Source organism: Bufo gargarizans, chromosome 2 (assembly GCF_014858855.1).
Source record: "Bufo gargarizans isolate SCDJY-AF-19 chromosome 2, ASM1485885v1, whole genome shotgun sequence".
Taxonomy (NCBI): domain Eukaryota; kingdom Metazoa; phylum Chordata; class Amphibia; order Anura; family Bufonidae; genus Bufo; species Bufo gargarizans.
The window spans coordinates 20,988,173-21,007,583 of record NC_058081.1 but is presented as its reverse complement, the minus strand read 5'-3'; the positions used below and the strand labels follow the sequence as shown (position 1 = coordinate 21,007,583).

The 19,411-nt window shown below is 47.0% G+C and overlaps 1 protein-coding gene across 1 annotated transcript; it reads right to left on the bottom strand.

Moving 5' to 3' along the window:
- Positions 1-264: 264 nt before the first annotated feature.
- On the bottom strand, positions 265-17,930 carry LOC122929240 (vitelline membrane outer layer protein 1 homolog). Its single transcript, XM_044282752.1, has 3 exons — positions 17,727-17,930; positions 17,322-17,431; positions 265-630 (listed from the first exon to the last, which is right to left on the bottom strand). The coding sequence occupies exons 1-3, from the start codon at positions 17,874-17,876 to the stop codon at positions 345-347; spliced, it is 546 nt and encodes a 181-aa protein (XP_044138687.1). The 5' UTR covers positions 17,877-17,930; the 3' UTR covers positions 265-344.
- Between the last annotated feature and the right edge of the window lie 1,481 nt (positions 17,931-19,411).

Below are 19,411 nucleotides of genomic sequence, written 5' to 3'. Positions count from 1 at the left end.
GCCTCCGCACAGTTCCTGGCACCGGTGCACTGAAGCTCAGCTCCTCTGCTGCAGCACCCGGTGTATGAGACTGTCTCTCCTCAGCTCCATACACAGTATAGCTTCCAGAGCCGCAGCTCCCTGAGGATAGATCATCAATGTCTGTAGCTCGGAGAACCCCTTTATATTCACTCCTATATTTGGGAGAAAGAAATTGACCTTCAAGCCTCAATGACCTTAACTGATAAGACATAAGGACAAGTAGACAACACGGGTGAGACAGTGACCAAGACATGAACCTATGGTTTTATTTGCGAAATTCAGATCAAGTTTTACATGAACCCCATAACTGGGGTGATTTGTGGTCAACAACATTCAAACTGGACATCATTGAGAGCGGTGTCATCTCCTCTGCCTTGCGGTGCTTCCACTTTGGTTTTGATAGCACAGATCCCAGTATAGCAAGAAGGACTCCAGCTTCCATAGGTTCCCCAGTGGCCACCGATTCCTATCAGGTGTTTGGGATCTGAACATAACATCTCCATGTTGTTGGCCGCTGTGTCATCTCCTTTACTCTGAGAGGGTTCAACCTGCAGCCTAAAAGCTGCTAAATGTTTTTGACACCATAAACCGTTACCCCATCTACCCCATCTGTGGAGAAAGAACATAGTTTGGATGGTTATTTACCTCGTACGTGTCACTTCATTATCATAATAGAGATGCCTACAAGAACATGCATGGTACCTGCAAGAACATGTATGGTACCTACAAGAACATGTATCATGCCTACAAGAACATGTATGATACCCACAAGAACATGCAGGTATCACAGAAAGAGAGAGAAAATCTGAGTTCTAGGCGAACACCAATTCTTAGGCCTGCTGGAGCACTTTAGATTCGGGTCGAATTCATTCATACCCTCTAGTGTTGAGCGAATATGAATCCGAATTTCCTTGCATTTCGTGATAATCAATAAATTTTTCCTAAAATGGTAGCTAAAAAAACTATAAAATTATTCTCACCTGACTTGCTTGCGGAGAGGCTATCCGCTCCTATCTGGATTGAAGAAAACCCACCAAGGGACCTGTGGTGAGCCTGAAGACGTCATCACTAGGGATGAGCGAACTCGAACTGTATAGTTCGGGTTCGTACCGAATTTTGGGGTGTCCGTGACACGGACCCGAACCCGGACATTTTCGTAAAAGTCCGGGTTCGGGTTCGGTGTTCGTCGCTTTCTTCGCGCTTTTCTGACGCTTTCTTGGCGCTTTTTGAAAGGCTGCAAAGCAGCCAATCAACAAGCGTCATACTACTTGCCCCAAGAGGCCATCACAGCCATGCCTACTATTGGCATGGCTGTGATTGGCCAGAGCACCATGTGACCCAGCCTCTATTTAAGCTGGAGTCACATAGCGCCGCCCGTCACTCTGCTCTGATTAGCGTAGGGAGAGGTTGCGGCTGCGACAGTAGGGCGAGATTAGGCAGATTAACTCCTCCAAAGGACTTGATTAACTGATCGATCTGCAGCTGTGGATCATTGAGCTGCTGATCCTCAATTGCTCACTGTTTTTAGGCTGCCCAGACCGTTTGTCAGTCACATTTTTCTGGGGTGATCGGCGGCCATTTTGTGTCTTGTGGTGCGCCAGCACAAGCTGCGACCAAGTGCATTTAACCCTCAATGGTGTGGTTGTTTTTTGGCTAAAGCCTACATCAGGGTGAAGCTGTCACACCAAGTGCATTTAACCAGCAATAGTCTGTTCATTTTTTGGCCATATACAAAATCAGGGGCAAGCTGCGCCTGTCACCAAGTGCATTTAACCCTCAATGGTGTGGTTGTTTTTTGGCTAAAGCCTACATCAGGGTGAAGCTGTCACACCAAGTGCATTTAACCAGCAATAGTCTGTTCATTTTTTGGCCATATACTAAATCAGGGGCAAGCTGCGCCTGTCACCAAGTGCATTTAACCCTCAATGGTGTGGTTGTTTTTTGGCTAAAGCCTACATCAGGGTGAAGCTGTCACACCAAGTGCATTTAACCAGCAATAGTCTGTTTATTTTTTGGCCATATCCCAGTCTAATTCTGTCACTAAATCCATACCGGTCACCCAGCGCCTAAATACTAGGCCTCAAATTTATATCCCGCTAAATCTGTCCTTAGTGCTGTAGCTGGGCGAGTTATTTAGTGTCCGTTCAAGCACATTTCTTGTTCTGGGTTGAAATACAATTCCCAATTTAGCAATTTCATAATTTAGTGGTTTCTGCTATATCAGAGCTATTTGAAATCTATCCCTAAAAGGGTATATAATATTCAAGGTGCACATTGGGTCATTCAGAATAACTTCACACACACCCGCTACTGTGTATTTCCAAGTCTAATTCTGGCACTAAACCCATACCTGTCACCCAGCGCCTAAATACTAGGCCTCAAATTTATATCCCGCTAAATCTGTCCCTAGTGCTGTAGCTGGGCGAGTTATTTAGTGTCCGTTCAAGCACATTTCTTGTTCTGGGTTGAAATACAATTCCCAATTTAGCAATTTCATAATTTAGTGGTTTCTGCTATATCAGAGCTATTTGAAATCTATCCCTAAAAGGGTATATAATATTCAAGGTGCACATTGGGTCATTCAGAATAACTTCACACACACCCGCTACTGTGTATTTCCAAGTCTAATTCTGGCACTAAACCCATACCTGTCACCCAGCGCCTAAATACTAGGCCTCAAATTTATATCCCGCTAAATCTGTCCTTAGTGCTGTAGCTGGGCGAGTTATTTAGTGTCCGTTCAAGCACATTTCTTGTTCTGGGTTGAAATACAATTCCCAATTTAGCAATTTCATAATTTAGTGGTTTCTGCTATATCAGAGCTATTTGAAATCTATCCCTAAAAGGGTATATCATATTCAAGGTGCACATTGGGTCATTCAGAATAACTTCACACACACCCGCTACTGTGTATTTCCAAGTCTAATTCTGGCACTAAACCCATACCTGTCACCCAGCGCCTAAATACTAGGCCTCAAATTTATATCCCGCTAAATCTGTCCCTAGTGCTGTAGCTGGGCAAGTTATTTAGTGTCCGTTCAAGCACATTTCTTGTTCTGGGTTGAAATACAATTCCCAATTTAGCAATTTCATAATTTAGTGGTTTCTGCTATATCAGAGCTATTTGAAATCTATCCCTAAAAGGGTATATAATATTCAAGGTGCACATTGGGTCATTCAGAATAACTTCACACACACCCGCTACTGTGTATTTCCAAGTCTAATTCTGGCACTAAACCCATACCTGTCACCCAGCGCCTAAATACTAGGCCTCAAATTTATATCCCGCTAAATCTGTCCTTAGTGCTGTAGCTGGGCGAGTTATTTAGTGTCCGTTCAAGCACATTTCTTGTTCTGGGTTGAAATACAATTCCCAATTTAGCAATTTCATAATTTAGTGGTTTCTGCTATATCAGAGCTATTTGAAATCTATCCCTAAAAGGGTATATAATATTCAAGGTGCACATTGGGTCATTCAGAATAACTTCACACACACCCGCTACTGTGTATTTCCAAGTCTAATTCTGGCACTAAACCCATACCTGTCACCCAGCGCCTAAATACTAGGCCTCAAATTTATATCCCGCTAAATCTGTCCTTAGTGCTGTAGCTGGGCGAGTTATTTAGTGTCCGTTCAAGCACATTTCTTGTTCTGGGTTGAAATACAATTCCCAATTTAGCAATTTCATAATTTAGTGGTTTCTGCTATATCAGAGCTATTTGAAATCTATCCCTAAAAGGGTATATAATATTCAAGGTGCACATTGGGTCATTCAGAATAACTTCACACACACCCGCTACTGTGTATTTCCAAGTCTAATTCTGGCACTAAACCCATACCTGTCACCCAGCGCCTAAATACTAGGCCTCAAATTTATATCCTGCTAAATCTGTCCCTAGTGCTGTAGCTGGGCGAGTTATTTAGTGTCCGTTCAAGCACATTTCTTGTTCTGGGTTGAAATACAATTCCCAATTTAGCAATTTCATAATTTAGTGGTTTCTGCTATATCAGAGCTATTTGAAATCTATCCCTAAAAGGGTATATAATATTCAAGGTGCACATAGGGTCATTCAGAATAACTTCACACACCCGCTACTGTGCATTTCCAAATCTAATTCTGTCACTAAACCCATACCTGTCACCCAGCGCCTAAATACTAGGCCTCAAATTTATATCCCGCTAAATCTCTCGTTACCGCTGTCCTGTTGTGGCTGGGAAAGTTATTTAGTGTCCGTCAAAGCACATTTTTTGTTCTGGGTTGAAATACAATTCCCAATTTAGCAATTTCATAATTTAGTCGTTTCTGCTATATCAGAGCTATTTGAAATCTATCCCTAAAAGGATAGATCATATTGAAGGTGCACATAGGGTCATTCAGAATAACTTCACACACACCCGCTACTGTGTATTTCCAAGTCTAATTCTGGCACTAAACCCATACCTGTCACCCAGCGCCTAAATACTAGGCCTCAAATTTATATCCCGCTAAATCTGTCCTTAGTGCTGTAGCTGGGCGAGTTATTTAGTGTCCGTTCAAGCACATTTCTTGTTCTGGGTTGAAATACAATTCCCAATTTAGCAATTTCATAATTTAGTGGTTTCTGCTATATCAGAGCTATTTGAAATCTATCCCTAAAAGGGTATATAATATTCAAGGTGCACATTGGGTCATTCAGAATAACTTCACACACACCCGCTACTGTGTATTTCCAAGTCTAATTCTGGCACTAAACCCATACCTGTCACCCAGCGCCTAAATACTAGGCCTCAAATTTATATCCCGCTAAATCTGTCCCTAGTGCTGTAGCTGGGCGAGTTATTTAGTGTCCGTTCAAGCACATTTCTTGTTCTGGGTTGAAATACAATTCCCAATTTAGCAATTTCATAATTTAGTGGTTTCTGCTATATCAGAGCTATTTGAAATCTATCCCTAAAAGGGTATATAATATTCAAGGTGCACATTGGGTCATTCAGAATAACTTCACACACACCCGCTACTGTGTATTTCCAAGTCTAATTCTGGCACTAAACCCATACCTGTCACCCAGCGCCTAAATACTAGGCCTCAAATTTATATCCCGCTAAATCTGTCCTTAGTGCTGTAGCTGGGCGAGTTATTTAGTGTCCGTTCAAGCACATTTCTTGTTCTGGGTTGAAATACAATTCCCAATTTAGCAATTTCATAATTTAGTGGTTTCTGCTATATCAGAGCTATTTGAAATCTATCCCTAAAAGGGTATATAATATTCAAGGTGCACATTGGGTCATTCAGAATAACTTCACACACACCCGCTACTGTGTATTTCCAAGTCTAATTCTGGCACTAAACCCATACCTGTCACCCAGCGCCTAAATACTAGGCCTCAAATTTATATCCCGCTAAATCTGTCCTTAGTGCTGTAGCTGGGCGAGTTATTTAGTGTCCGTTCAAGCACATTTCTTGTTCTGGGTTGAAATACAATTCCCAATTTAGCAATTTCATAATTTAGTGGTTTCTGCTATATCAGAGCTATTTGAAATCTATCCCTAAAAGGGTATATAATATTCAAGGTGCACATTGGGTCATTCAGAATAACTTCACACACACCCGCTACTGTGTATTTCCAAGTCTAATTCTGGCACTAAACCCATACCTGTCACCCAGCGCCTAAATACTAGGCCTCAAATTTATATCCCGCTAAATCTGTCCTTAGTGCTGTAGCTGGGCGAGTTATTTAGTGTCCGTTCAAGCACATTTCTTGTTCTGGGTTGAAATACAATTCCCAATTTAGCAATTTCATAATTTAGTGGTTTCTGCTATATCAGAGCTATTTGAAATCTATCCCTAAAAGGGTATATAATATTCAAGGTGCACATTGGGTCATTCAGAATAACTTCACACACACCCGCTACTGTGTATTTCCAAGTCTAATTCTGGCACTAAACCCATACCTGTCACCCAGCGCCTAAATACTAGGCCTCAAATTTATATCCCGCTAAATCTGTCCTTAGTGCTGTAGCTGGGCGAGTTATTTAGTGTCCGTTCAAGCACATTTCTTGTTCTGGGTTGAAATACAATTCCCAATTTAGCAATTTCATAATTTAGTGGTTTCTGCTATATCAGAGCTATTTGAAATCTATCCCTAAAAGGGTATATAATATTCAAGGTGCACATTGGGTCATTCAGAATAACTTCACACACACCCGCTACTGTGTATTTCCAAGTCTAATTCTGGCACTAAACCCATACCTGTCACCCAGCGCCTAAATACTAGGCCTCAAATTTATATCCTGCTAAATCTGTCCCTAGTGCTGTAGCTGGGCGAGTTATTTAGTGTCCGTTCAAGCACATTTCTTGTTCTGGGTTGAAATACAATTCCCAATTTAGCAATTTCATAATTTAGTGGTTTCTGCTATATCAGAGCTATTTGAAATCTATCCCTAAAAGGGTATATAATATTCAAGGTGCACATAGGGTCATTCAGAATAACTTCACACACCCGCTACTGTGCATTTCCAAATCTAATTCTGTCACTAAACCCATACCTGTCACCCAGCGCCTAAATACTAGGCCTCAAATTTATATCCCGCTAAATCTCTCGTTACCGCTGTCCTGTTGTGGCTGGGAAAGTTATTTAGTGTCCGTCAAAGCACATTTTTTGTTCTGGGTTGAAATACAATTCCCAATTTAGCAATTTCATAATTTAGTGGTTTCTGCTATATCAGAGCTATTTGAAATCTATCCCTAAAAGGGTAGATCATATTGAAGGTGCACATAGGGTCATTCAGAATAACTTCACACACACGCTTCTGTGCATTTCCAAGTCTAATTCTGTCACTAAATCCATACCGGTCACCCAGCGCCTAAATACTAGGCCTCAAATTTATATCCCGCTGAATTTGAATACAATACATTGGGCCAAATAATATATTTGTTGTTGTGGTGAACCATAACAATGAGAAAAACATCTAGTAAGGGACGCGGACGTGGACATGGTCGTGGTGGTGTTAGTGGACCCTCTGGTGCTGGGAGAGGACGTGGCCGTTCTGCCACATCTACACGTCCTAGTGTACCAACTACCTCAGGTCCCAGTAGCCGCCAGAATTTACAGCGATATATGGTGGGGCCCAATGCCGCTCTAAGGATGGTAAGGCCTGAGCAGGTACAGGCATTAGTCAATTGGGTGGCCGACAGTGGATCCAGCACGTTCACATTATCTCCCACCCAGTCTTCTGCAGAAAGCGCACAGATGGCACCTGAAAACCAACCCCATCAGTCTGTCACATCACCCCCATGCATACCAGGGAAACTGTCTCAGCCTCAAGTTATGCAGCAGTCTCTTATGCTGTTTGAAGACTCCGCTGGCAGGGTTTCCCAAGGGCATCCACCTAGCCCTTCCCCAGCGGTGAAAGACATAGAATGCACTGACGCACAACCACTTATGTTTCCTGATGATGAGGACATGGGAATACCACCTCAGCATGTCTCTGATGATGACGAAACACAGGTGCCAACTGCTGCGTCTTTCTGCAGTGTGCAGACTGAACAGGAGGTCAGGGATCAAGACTGGGTGGAAGACGATGCAGGGGACGATGAGGTCCTAGACCCCACATGGAATGAAGGTCGTGCCACTGACTTTCACAGTTCGGAGGAAGAGGCAGTGGTGAGACCGAGCCAACAGCGTAGCAAAAGAGGGAGCAGTGGGCAAAAGCAGAACACCCGCCGCCAAGAGACTCCGCCTGCTACTGACCGCCGCCATCTGGGACCGAGCACCCCAAAGGCAGCTTCAAGGAGTTCCCTGGCATGGCACTTCTTCAAACAATGTGCTGACGACAAGACCCGAGTGGTTTGCACGCTGTGCCATCAGAGCCTGAAGCGAGGCATTAACGTTCTGAACCTGAGCACAACCTGCATGACCAGGCACCTGCATGCAAAGCATGAACTGCAGTGGAGTAAACACCTTAAAACCAAGGAAGTCACTCAGGCTCCCCCTGCTACCTCTTCTGCTGCTGCCGCCTCGGCCTATTCTGCTGCTGCCGCCTCGGCCTCTTCCTCCGCCTCTGGAGGAACGTTGGCACCTGCCGCCCAGCAAACAGGGGATGTACCACCAACACCACCACCACCACCTCCGTCACCAAGCGTCTCAACCATGTCACACGCCAGCGTTCAGCTCTCCATCTCACAAACATTTGATAGAAAGCGTAAATTCCCACCTAGCCACCCTCGATCCCTGGCCCTGAATGCCAGCATTTCTAAACTACTGGCCTATGAAATGCTGTCATTTAGGCTGGTGGACACAGACAGCTTCAAACAGCTCATGTCGCTTGCTGTCCCACAGTATGTTGTTCCCAGCCGGCACTACTTCTCCAAGAGAGCCGTGCCTTCCCTGCACAACCAAGTATCCGATAAAATCAAGTGTGCACTGCGCAACGCCATCTGTGGCAAGGTCCACCTAACCACAGATACGTGGACCAGTAAGCACGGCCAGGGACGCTATATCTCCCTAACTGCACACTGGGTAAATGTAGTGGCAGCTGGGCCCCAGGCGGAGAGCTGTTTGGCGCACGTCCTTCCGCCGCCAAGGATCGCAGGGCAACATTCTTTGCCTCCTGTTGCCACCTCCTCCTTCTCGGCTTCCTCCTCCTCTTCTTCCACCTGCTCATCCAGTCAGCCACACACCTTCACCACCAACTTCAGCACAGCCCGGGGTAAACGTCAGCAGGCCATTCTGAAACTCATATGTTTGGGCGACAGGCCCCACACCGCACAGGAGTTGTGGCGGGGTATAGAACAACAGACCGACGAGTGGTTGCTGCCGGTGAGCCTCAAGCCCGGCCTGGTGGTGTGTGATAATGGGCGAAATCTCGTTGCAGCTCTGGGACTAGCCAATTTGACGCACATCCCTTGCTTGGCGCATGTGCTGAATTTGGTGGTGCAGAAGTTCATTCACAACTACCCCGACATGTCAGAGCTGCTGCATAAAGTGCGGGCCGTCTGTTCGCACTTCCGGCGTTCACATCCTGCTGCTGCTCGCCTGTCTGCGCTACAGCGTAACTTCGGCCTTCCCGCTCACCGCCTCATATGCGACGTGCCCACCAGGTGGAACTCCACCTTGCACATGCTGGACAGACTGTGCGAGCAGCAGCAGGCCATAGTGGAGTTTCAGCTGCAGCACGCACGGGTCAGTCGCACTACAGAACAGCACCACTTCACCACCAATGACTGGGCCTCCATGCGAGACCTGTGTGCCCTGTTGCGCTGTTTCGAGTACTCCACCAACATGGCCAGTGGCGATGACACCGTTATCAGCGTTACAATACCACTTCTATGTCTCCTTGAGAAAACACTTAGGGCGATGATGGAAGAGGAGGTGGCCCAGGAGGAGGAGGAGGAGGAGGAAGAGGGGTCATTTTTAGCACTTTCAGGCCAGTCTCTTCGAAGTGACTCAGAGGGAGGTTTTTGGCAACAGCAGAGGCCAGGTACAAATGTGGCCAGCCAGGGCCCACTACTGGAGGACGAGGAGGACGAGGATGAGGAGGAGGTGGAGGAGGATGAGGATGAAGCATGGTCACAGCGGGGTGGCACCCAACGCAGCTCGGGTCCATCACTGGTGCGTGGCTGGGGGGAAAGGCAGGACGATGACGATACGCCTCCCACAGAGGACAGCTTGTCCTTACCCCTGGGCAGCCTGGCACACATGAGCGACTACATGCTGCAGTGCCTGCGCAACGACAGCAGAGTTGCCCACATTTTAACCTGTGCGGACTACTGGGTTGCCACCCTGCTGGATCCACGCTACAAAGACAATGTGCCCACCTTACTTCCTGCACTGGAGCGTGATAGGAAGATGCGCGAGTACAAGCGCACGTTGGTAGACGCGCTACTGAGAGCATTCCCAAATGTCACAGGGGAACAAGTGGAAGCCCAAGGCCAAGGCAGAGGAGGAGCAAGAGGTCGCCAAGGCAGCTGTGTCACGGCCAGCTCCTCTGAGGGCAGGGTTAGCATGGCAGAGATGTGGAAAACTTTTGTCAACACGCCACAGCTAACTGCACCACCACCTGATACGCAACGTGTTAGCAGGAGGCAACATTTCACTAACATGGTGGAACAGTACGTGTGCACACCCCTCCACGTACTGACTGATGGTTCGGCCCCATTCAACTTCTGGGTCTCTAAATTGTCCACGTGGCCAGAGCTAGCCTTTTATGCCTTGGAGGTGCTGGCCTGCCCGGCAGCCAGCGTTTTGTCTGAACGTGTATTCAGCACGGCAGGGGGCGTCATTACAGACAAACGCAGCCGCCTGTCTACAGCCAATGTGGACAAGCTGACGTTCATAAAAATGAACCAGGCATGGATCCCACAGGACCTGTCCGTCCCTTGTCCAGATTAGACATTAACTACCTCCCCATAACCATATATTATTGGACTCCAGGGCACTTCCTCATTCAATCCTATTTTTATTTTCATTTTACCATTATATTGCGAGGCTACCCAAAGTTGAATGAACCTCTCCTCTGCCTGTGTGCTAGGCCTAAATATATGCCAATGGACTGTTGCAGTGGTGGCTGACATGAAGCCTGATTCTCTGCTATGACATGCAGACTAATTCTCTGCTGACATGAAGACAGATTCTCTGTTACGGGACCTCCCTCCTCTGCCTGGGTGCTGGGCCTAAATATATGCCAATGGACTGTTGCAGTGGTGGGTGACGTGAAGCCTCATTCTCTACTATGACATGCAGACTAATTCTCTGCTGACATGAAGACAGATTCTCTGTTACGGGACCTCCCTCCTCTGCCTGGGTGCTGGGCCTAAATATATGCCAATGGACTGTTGCAGTGGTGGGTGACGTGAAGCCTGATTCTCTGCTATGACATGCAGACTAATTCTCTGCTGACATGAAGACAGATTCTCTGTTACGGGACCTCTCTCCTCTGCCTGTGTGTGTGCTGGGCCTAAATATATGCCAATGGACTGTTGCAGTGGTGGCTGACGTGAAGCCTCATTCTCTGCTATGACATGCAGACTAATTCTCTGCTGACATGAAGCCAGATTGTCTGTTACGGGACCTCTCTCCTCTGCCTGTGTGTGTGCTGGGCCTAAATATATGCCAATGGACTGTTGCAGTGGTGGCTGACGTGAAGCCTCATTCTCTGCTATGACATGCAGACTAATTCTCTGCTGACATGAAGACAGATTCTCTGTTACGGGACCTCTCTCCTCTGCCTGTGTGCTGGGCCTAAATATATGCCAATGGACTGTTGCAGTGGTGGGTGACGTGAAGCCTGATTCTCTGCTATGACATGCAGACTAATTCTCTGCTGACATGAAGACAGATTCTCTGTTACGGGACCTCTCTCCTCTGCCTGTGTGTGTGCTGGGCCTAAATATATGCCAATGGACTGTTGCAGTGGTGGCTGACGTGAAGCCTCATTCTCTGCTATGACATGCAGACTAATTCTCTGCTGACATGAAGCCAGATTGTCTGTTACGGGACCTCTCTCCTCTGCCTGTGTGTGTGCTGGGCCTAAATATATGCCAATGGACTGTTGCAGTGGTGGCTGACGTGAAGCCTCATTCTCTGCTATGACATGCAGACTAATTCTCTGCTGACATGAAGACAGATTCTCTGTTACGGGACCTCTCTCCTCTGCCTGTGTGTGTGCTGGGCCTAAATATATGCCAATGGACTGTTGCAGTGGTGGCTGACGTGAAGCCTCATTCTCTGCTATGACATGCAGACTAATTCTCTGCTGACATGAAGACAGATTCTCTGTTACGGGACCTCCCTCCTCTGCCTGGGTGCTGGGCCTAAATATATGCCAATGGACTGTTGCAGTGGTGGCTGACGTGAAGCCTCATTCTCTGCTATGACATGCAGACTAATTCTCTGCTGACATGAAGACAGATTCTCTGTTACGGGACCTCTCTCCTCTGCCTGGGTGCCGGGGCCTAAATATCTGAGAATGGACTGTTCCAGTGGTGGGTGACGGGAAGCCAGATTCTCTGCTATGGAACCTCTCTCCAATTGATTTTGGTTAATTTTTATTTATTTAATTTTTATTTTAATTCATTTCCCTATCCACATTTGTTTGCAGGGGATTTACCTACATGTTGCTGCCTTTTGCAGCCCTCTAGCTCTTTCCTGGGCTGTTTTACAGCCTTTTTAGTGCCGAAAAGTTCGGGTCCCCATTGACTTCAATGGGGTTCGGGTTCGGGACGAAGTTCGGATCGGGTTCGGATCCCGAACCCGAACATTTCCGGGATGTTCGGCCGAACTTCTCGAACCCGAACATCCAGGTGTTCGCTCAACTCTAGTCATCACGTGATCATGCTGGCCGTGCGCAGTGACATCATCACGCTTGTTGCAGGTCCTTTGGAGGGTTTTCTTCAATCAAGACGGCGCGGGTGACCTCTCTGTGATCAAGCAGATGAGGTGAGTATTTTATTATTATTTTTTAGCCCAGGATTAACCCCTGACTGCCTGAATGTGAGTCTTGGGTGCCACAATCCGCATTGAACGTGGCAACTGAGGGGTTAAATGATGGGGGAGGGCGTGATTGGCGTTTCCCATCATTGTGCCTGCTCCATACTAGGGTTGCACCAGGTATCGAACTTTCAATACCCAATCAATACTTTTATACTCGGATTAATACGATACTGGGATTAGCTGTTTTCTAATACTAGACTGTACAGCCTGGTATGTTTTAGAAAGCATGGCGGCTAAAGTGGCTAATAGTTATTAAATAAAAATAAATAATAAAAAAACACCAAAATATTAAAAGTTTAAATCACCCCTTTCCTGATTTTACATATAAAAATATATAAACAATAGAGATGGCCTTGCGGTTCGCCCGGCGGTCGTTTCGCAGCGAACTTTGCTAGTTAGCGGTTCGACGAATCGGCGAACATATGGTGATGTCCACCGACGCCCTATTCTTTTACATCAGGTGGGACAGGACAGCCAATTGAGACGTTTCAGCACATGGACATACCCCCACCCTATAAAAAAAAACCTGATCTGGCCGCCATTTTATATTCAGTGTTTTGCCAGTGTAGGGAGAGGTTGCTGTAGGGAGAGGTTGCTGTAGGGAGAGGTTGCTGTAGGGAGAGGTTGCTGTAGGGAGAGGTTGCTGTGTGGAGCAGGGACAGGCTGTTAGGGACACCAAACGCTCGCTAATAGGGCCACAAAAGTCAGTTTAGAGACTGGTATAGGTGTGCGATATACCGATATCGATAGGTGTGATACACAGAGGGGTGCGATATACCTATAATATACTTTCTATATAGTGCATTTGTATTGTGCAGCAGTTGTGTGCGGTTCTGCAGCGATACCGCAGCTATATAGAGGCACAAATGCTATTGGAGCAACTAATTTAAACTGGTGTGATATTCCAGTTCCCCCACCCAAAAAACTTTCCTCATGCCAGCCCACACATATCCGCCACCACCCAGAACAAAGACTGGTCCCTGTCTTATGTAAATACAGCGGCATAAGGCCTCCTGCACACGAATGTGTGCTCCCCGTGGTCGTGTTGCGGCCCACAATGCACGAACACCATCCGTGGGGCAGCCGCAGCGGATCGCGGACCCATTCACTTAAATGGGTCCGCGATCTGGCCGTTCCGCAACAACATAGGACATGTTCTATCTTTTTGCAGAACGGTACTACGGGACGAAACCCCACGGAAGCACTCCATAATGCTTCCATAGGGTTCTGTTCCGTGCTTCCGTCCCGCACCATTCCGCATCTCCGGATTTGCGGACCTATTGAAGTGAATGGGTCCATATCCGTGATGCGGAATACCCATGGAACGGCACCCTTGTATTGTGGATCCGCAAATGTGGTCCGCAATACGGCAACGGGAAGCACACATTCGTGTGCAGGAGGCCTAAAAGGCCTTTTCTGTCTGGTGAATGTCTAATGTTTGGGACCTCAGAGAAATTCGCTACCTAATAGGGCCATAAAAGTCCTTTTAAGGACTGATATAGGTGTGCTATCGATATGTGTGATACACAGAGGGGTGCGATATTATTATAATTTACTTTTATAATGAGTCAAAAACACATAGATCTATATAGTGATCACCCGGAAGTCAGGGGACTAGGCGCTAGGGGCTTACTAGGGCCATTTTTATATAGGGTAAGGTTCCGGACGGGGTCGCTCTCATCAGGGCGGGTGGTCTGTCCTTCAATACCACATCATCATCTAGCCCAGGGATGGATGTTTTTTGCTTTCCCTCCGGGATTCATGGATGTGCACTGGAACCCCCCGGATTGTGGTAGGACATATGGTTTCTGATTTTGTGCCGCCGAGCACTTGTTATTGCCGACCACATCTATGCTTTTTCCTGACTTTAATATTTTGATTTATTTTCATTTTGAGGGATATCTTTTAATATTAACATTATTAAAGGGTATGTTTTATCTTTATGGATATTCTAATGCAGCGGTTCCCAACCGCCGGGCCACAGTTCAGGATCGGGCCCTGGAAGATTGTTTGCCGGGCCACGGCAATCAGGGTTGTCTTTAACGCGGTACTAATGAAGCACTTCCATTATGGAAGCACTTCATTAGTACAGGAGGACCAGGAAGCGGCGAAGGATCTGTACTCACCGCTTCCTAGTCCTCGGCTCGGCTATCGGCTGTGCAGGGCTACGCACAGAGTCAGAGCGCTCTGTGACCTCACACTGTGCGCCGCGATACACAGCTGACAGCAGGAAGAAGAGGATCAGGATGGTGAGAAGCGGTGGCGTCCAGGAGCAGGAGAGGTAAGTGTTTTTGTTTTTTATATTATTTGCGCTGATGGCTGACATGAGGGCTGGGGGCTCACATGGGGATGATGGCGGACATGGGGGCCTGATGGCGGACATGGGGGCCTGATGGCGGACATGGGGGCCTGATGGCGGACATGGGGGCTGATGGATGACATGGGGGACTTATTGCTGACATGGGGGCCTGATGGCTAACATAAGGGCTGGGGGCTGACATAAGGGCTGATGGCTGACATAAAGGCTGGGGGCTGACATGGGGGGCTTATGGCTGACATGGGGGGCTGATGGCTGACATGAAGGCTGATGGCTGACATGAAGGCTGATGGCTGACATGGGAGGCTGATGACTGACATGGGAGGCTGATGACTGACATGGGGGGCTGATGGCTGACATGAAGGCTGATGGCTGACATGGGGGGCTGATGGCTGACATGGGGGGCTGATGGCTGACATGGGAGGCTTATGGCTGACATGGGGCCTAATGGCTGACATGGGGGCTAATAGATTGCTAAAGGTTGGGGGGTTAATCTGAGGCATTGGGGGTCTGATTTGAGGTCTGATTGACATTGGGGTCTGATTAGGGCTGTCAACAGAGGTCTGATTAACATTGGGGGTCTGATTGCTGGTCTGACCTGAAGTGTAATGAAATATTTTTTTTCCCTATTGTTCTCCTCTAAAACCTAGGTGCATCTTATAGGGCGAAAAATACGGTACAGTGCAGCAGAGACCAGTGCAGCAGAGACCAGTGCAGCAGAGACCAGTGCAGCAGAGACCAGTGCAGCAGAGACCCTAGTCAGTTTATATAGTTGTTATAGAGTGAAGAAAACAGAAGTATTGAGCAGCTCTCACCTGCCAGGGATTCCACTGGTATAGCACGGAACAGCTCCTTCACCCGAATCAGGAGAAATACGGAAGTATAGAGGAAAAGAGATTTTGTCCAGCTTGTACTTGTGGTAATCCAAGGCTTCTTTATTGAAAATTCAGTATAAAATCCAGGTACAGAAAGCAGAGTCTACATGTTTCGGGCACAATGCAATCTTAGCCCTTACTGTCATGAGTAAGGGCTAAGATTGCATTGTGCCCGAAACATGTAGACTCTGCTTTCTGTACCTGGATTTTATACTGAATTTTCAATAAAGAAGCCTTGGATTACCACAAGTACAAGCTGGACAAAATCTCTTTTCCTCTATAGTTGTTATATAGTGTAATATATATTAATATGCACCTTGTGTTTTGTTATGTGTGTGAATCGGTCAGCGCCGACCAGCACCCAAAAGGTTGGGGACAACTGTTCTAATGGATTGCCTTCCTTGTGCAATGTTATAATATACTTTCTAACATAGAAAGTATATTATAGTGCAATTGTATTGTACAGCAGTTGTGTGCGATTCTGCTGCCGGCACCCGCCTCCTGTATTATGTGTTAAAGACTGACTACTTATATGGGACTCCAGACTTTCACTATTAGGCTACACAGAGCGGCGCCCAGCAATGTCCCAGCACTCACCATTAGTCCTGGGCGCCGCTCCGTTCGCCCGCAGTGCCCCATTACTGTCTCCTCTCCTGCTCCACATGCTGCTGATTACTATCGGAGCGATGGGAGGAGACATCAGCTTCACTAGTGGGCGTTCCTTCTCCCTGCGCTGCGATTGGACAGCGCTACAGCCAGGGGGAAGGAACGCCCACTAGTGAAGCTGATTCCCACACACATCCAAGCATTCATGTCTTCTCAGTGAGAGGAGAGACACCCACAATGGTGGCTTATATCAAGTGAGAAGAAGAGGACCAGGCTTTTTGAAGCCTCACATGCCTGGCCCTAATTTCCCCCGACATCTGCTGCTGGTGGAGAGTCAGGACACTGCTACATTCAGTAGATGGATGGCCTGTCCCAGTGAGATTGGAAGGACGTGTGGACTCACCTATGCATGGGTACTTCCCAATCTCTCCTCATCGGTCACGATGCCTGGACATGAGCGAGGACGGGTGACAAAGATGTGTTTAATAAGATAGTTGTATGGACTTACGGTGATACTCTAGATGTAATCATTCCTGCAGTTGATATTCTCTATCACAGCCTATGATGAGCTCGAAGCTACATGTGATAGGAATCATATCTAAGGCCGGCCATACATTTTAGATAGCATCTGGCCGACAGTTGTTTCTCCTGACCTTCCCACACACATCCAAGCATGCATGTCTTCTCAGTGAGGGCAGAGAATTTAGCCACCAGCAGACACCTAAGATGGTGGCTTATATCAAGTGAGAAGAAGAGGACCAGGCTTTTTGAAGTCTCACATGCCTGTGTCCCTTCTTTCCCCAGACATCTGTTGCTGGTGGAGAGTCGGGACACTGCTACATTCAGTAGATGGATGGCCTGTCCAGTGAGATTGGAAAGACGTGTGACCTCAACTATGCATGGGTGCTTCCCAATCTGTCCTCATCGGTCACTATGCCTGTGCCCCAGCTCAGCTCCTTCAGAAGTGAGCTGGACATGAGCGAGGATGGGGTGACAAAGATGTGTTTAATAAGACAGTTGTATGGACTTACTGTGATACACTAGATGTAATCATTCCTGCAGGAGACCCGTTTGGGTACGCACAGAACAGTCCGATTCCATTCAGGGCGGTGTCATCTCCTTTTCTTTGTGATTCTTCCACCTGAATTACAGACACATATGTAAACATAGCTTTATATGACAATCATGAATACAGGGAAAACTGGCCAATAGATCCTCCACCAACCACTGCTGCTGCCATCCCACCATGAACACTTATTCCTTCTATCCATATCATGGGTAGATTAAATATTTCCTCCTGACACCCATTATGACCATCTGCTACATGACAACTATAGATGTCAATCTATCCCATGACTTTCAGTGGAAGAAATAGCACCAAGATCTAGGAATACCCATTGTGGAGCCCCCAGATCTTCAGAGATTTCTTATTGTACCTTTAGGTTGAATCCTACGGCCCGAGAGTCAGGAGGACATCGCTGTACATCTCCCCAGTTGCCCCATCTGCCACCATTAGCAACTGAAATCCACTCTCCGTAGCTCAATGCTGCCTGTATTAGTAATAGCACTGCAACCGAGGACCACATCTTCTGGACTGAACGTCAGGTCACCTTCACAAGGGCAGCTCAAAGTGATGGAGCCCTCATGTCCAGGTGTGAATTTATAGCCAGGCTACACTGTGGCACCAGGTCTGGTTTTTCTTTAGGACAGCCTCTTCTTGATGGTGTTTGCTGTAGTTATCTAAGTTAATTATTTAAAGGGGTTGTCTCACCTTCTGCCTTCCCGACATCTCTGCTGGCTTCGTTCTGAGCTGAAACGGGTCGGAGCTTCTCCTCCTGACAGTAACCCTTGCCTCTCCATGCGCGCTCACACAGGCAGCCCTCCGTAGATCTCTGTTATCTCTATGTCAGTGGTGCCCAATAGGGATCAACCGATATTGATTTTTTTTAGAGCCGATACCGATAATCTGTGAACTTTCAGGCTGATAGCCGATAATTTATACCGATATTTATTCCTACACAAATCTGCTGAGCATTAACATGTTTATTGTTAACGTTTAGCTTTTTTTTGTAAATCTTTCTTTTTCATTTATACTTAATATTTTGGTGTTTGTGTGTTTTTTGTTTTTTTTTTACTAACTATTAGCCGCTTTAGGGGCTAGAACCCTTGTCCTATTCACCCTGATAGATCTCTATTAGGGTGAATAGGACTTCACACTCTCCCTGCTGCCCTGTGTATAGTACACACAGCAGCAGGGAACTTACCATGGAGGGCTTCAGTAGTGTCCTGGCTGCCATGGTAACCGGTCGGAGCCCCAGGATTACACTGCTGGGGCTACGATCAGTAGCTGCCACTGCCACCGCCACCAATGAGGAGGAGGGGACCCTGTGGCCACTGCCACCAATGACTAATACTGGGGGGCTTGGGTGGGGTGGACACACTGCGCCACCAATTTTTTTAATACTAGGTGCACTGCACCACCAATGAAGATAGCTCGCTCATTAATTCAAATACAGGAGGCGGGTGCTGGCTGCAGAATCATATAGCCGGACCTGACCTCTATGAGTGGTAGCTGCGATCCGCGTCAGTTAACCCCTCAGGTGCAGCAGGGGTTAACTGCTATGGATCGCAGCTACTTATCATAGAGATTGGGTGCAGCTATATGATTCTGTAGCCAGCCCCGCCTCCTGTTGAATTTTAATGAATGAGTGAGTTAACATCATTGGTGACGCAGTGGCCACAGCCCCTCCTCTTCTCCTCTCGTTAGTGGCAGCGGCACAGGGGGGAGGGAGGCACTGCTTCCTTCTCCTCTGTGCTTCTAAGGAACACGGATCGCACTGACAGCAGCGTGATCCTTGTTCCCGATTCGTTATTGGCATATCGGCAAAATATATGCCGATAACTTTGAAAAATCCTGAATATCGGCCGATAATATCGGTAAAACTGATAATCGGTCGATCCCTAGTGCCCAACGATTTTTCATCTAGGGGCCACACTAGACATGGAATTAATTTTGCGGGCCAGAACCAGGTAGCTTTGCCAGAAATAAAAGCAATCATTAAAAAGGAAATCATTCTAGTAATTTAGATAACACAGAATTAGAAAGAAATCATAAACCAGA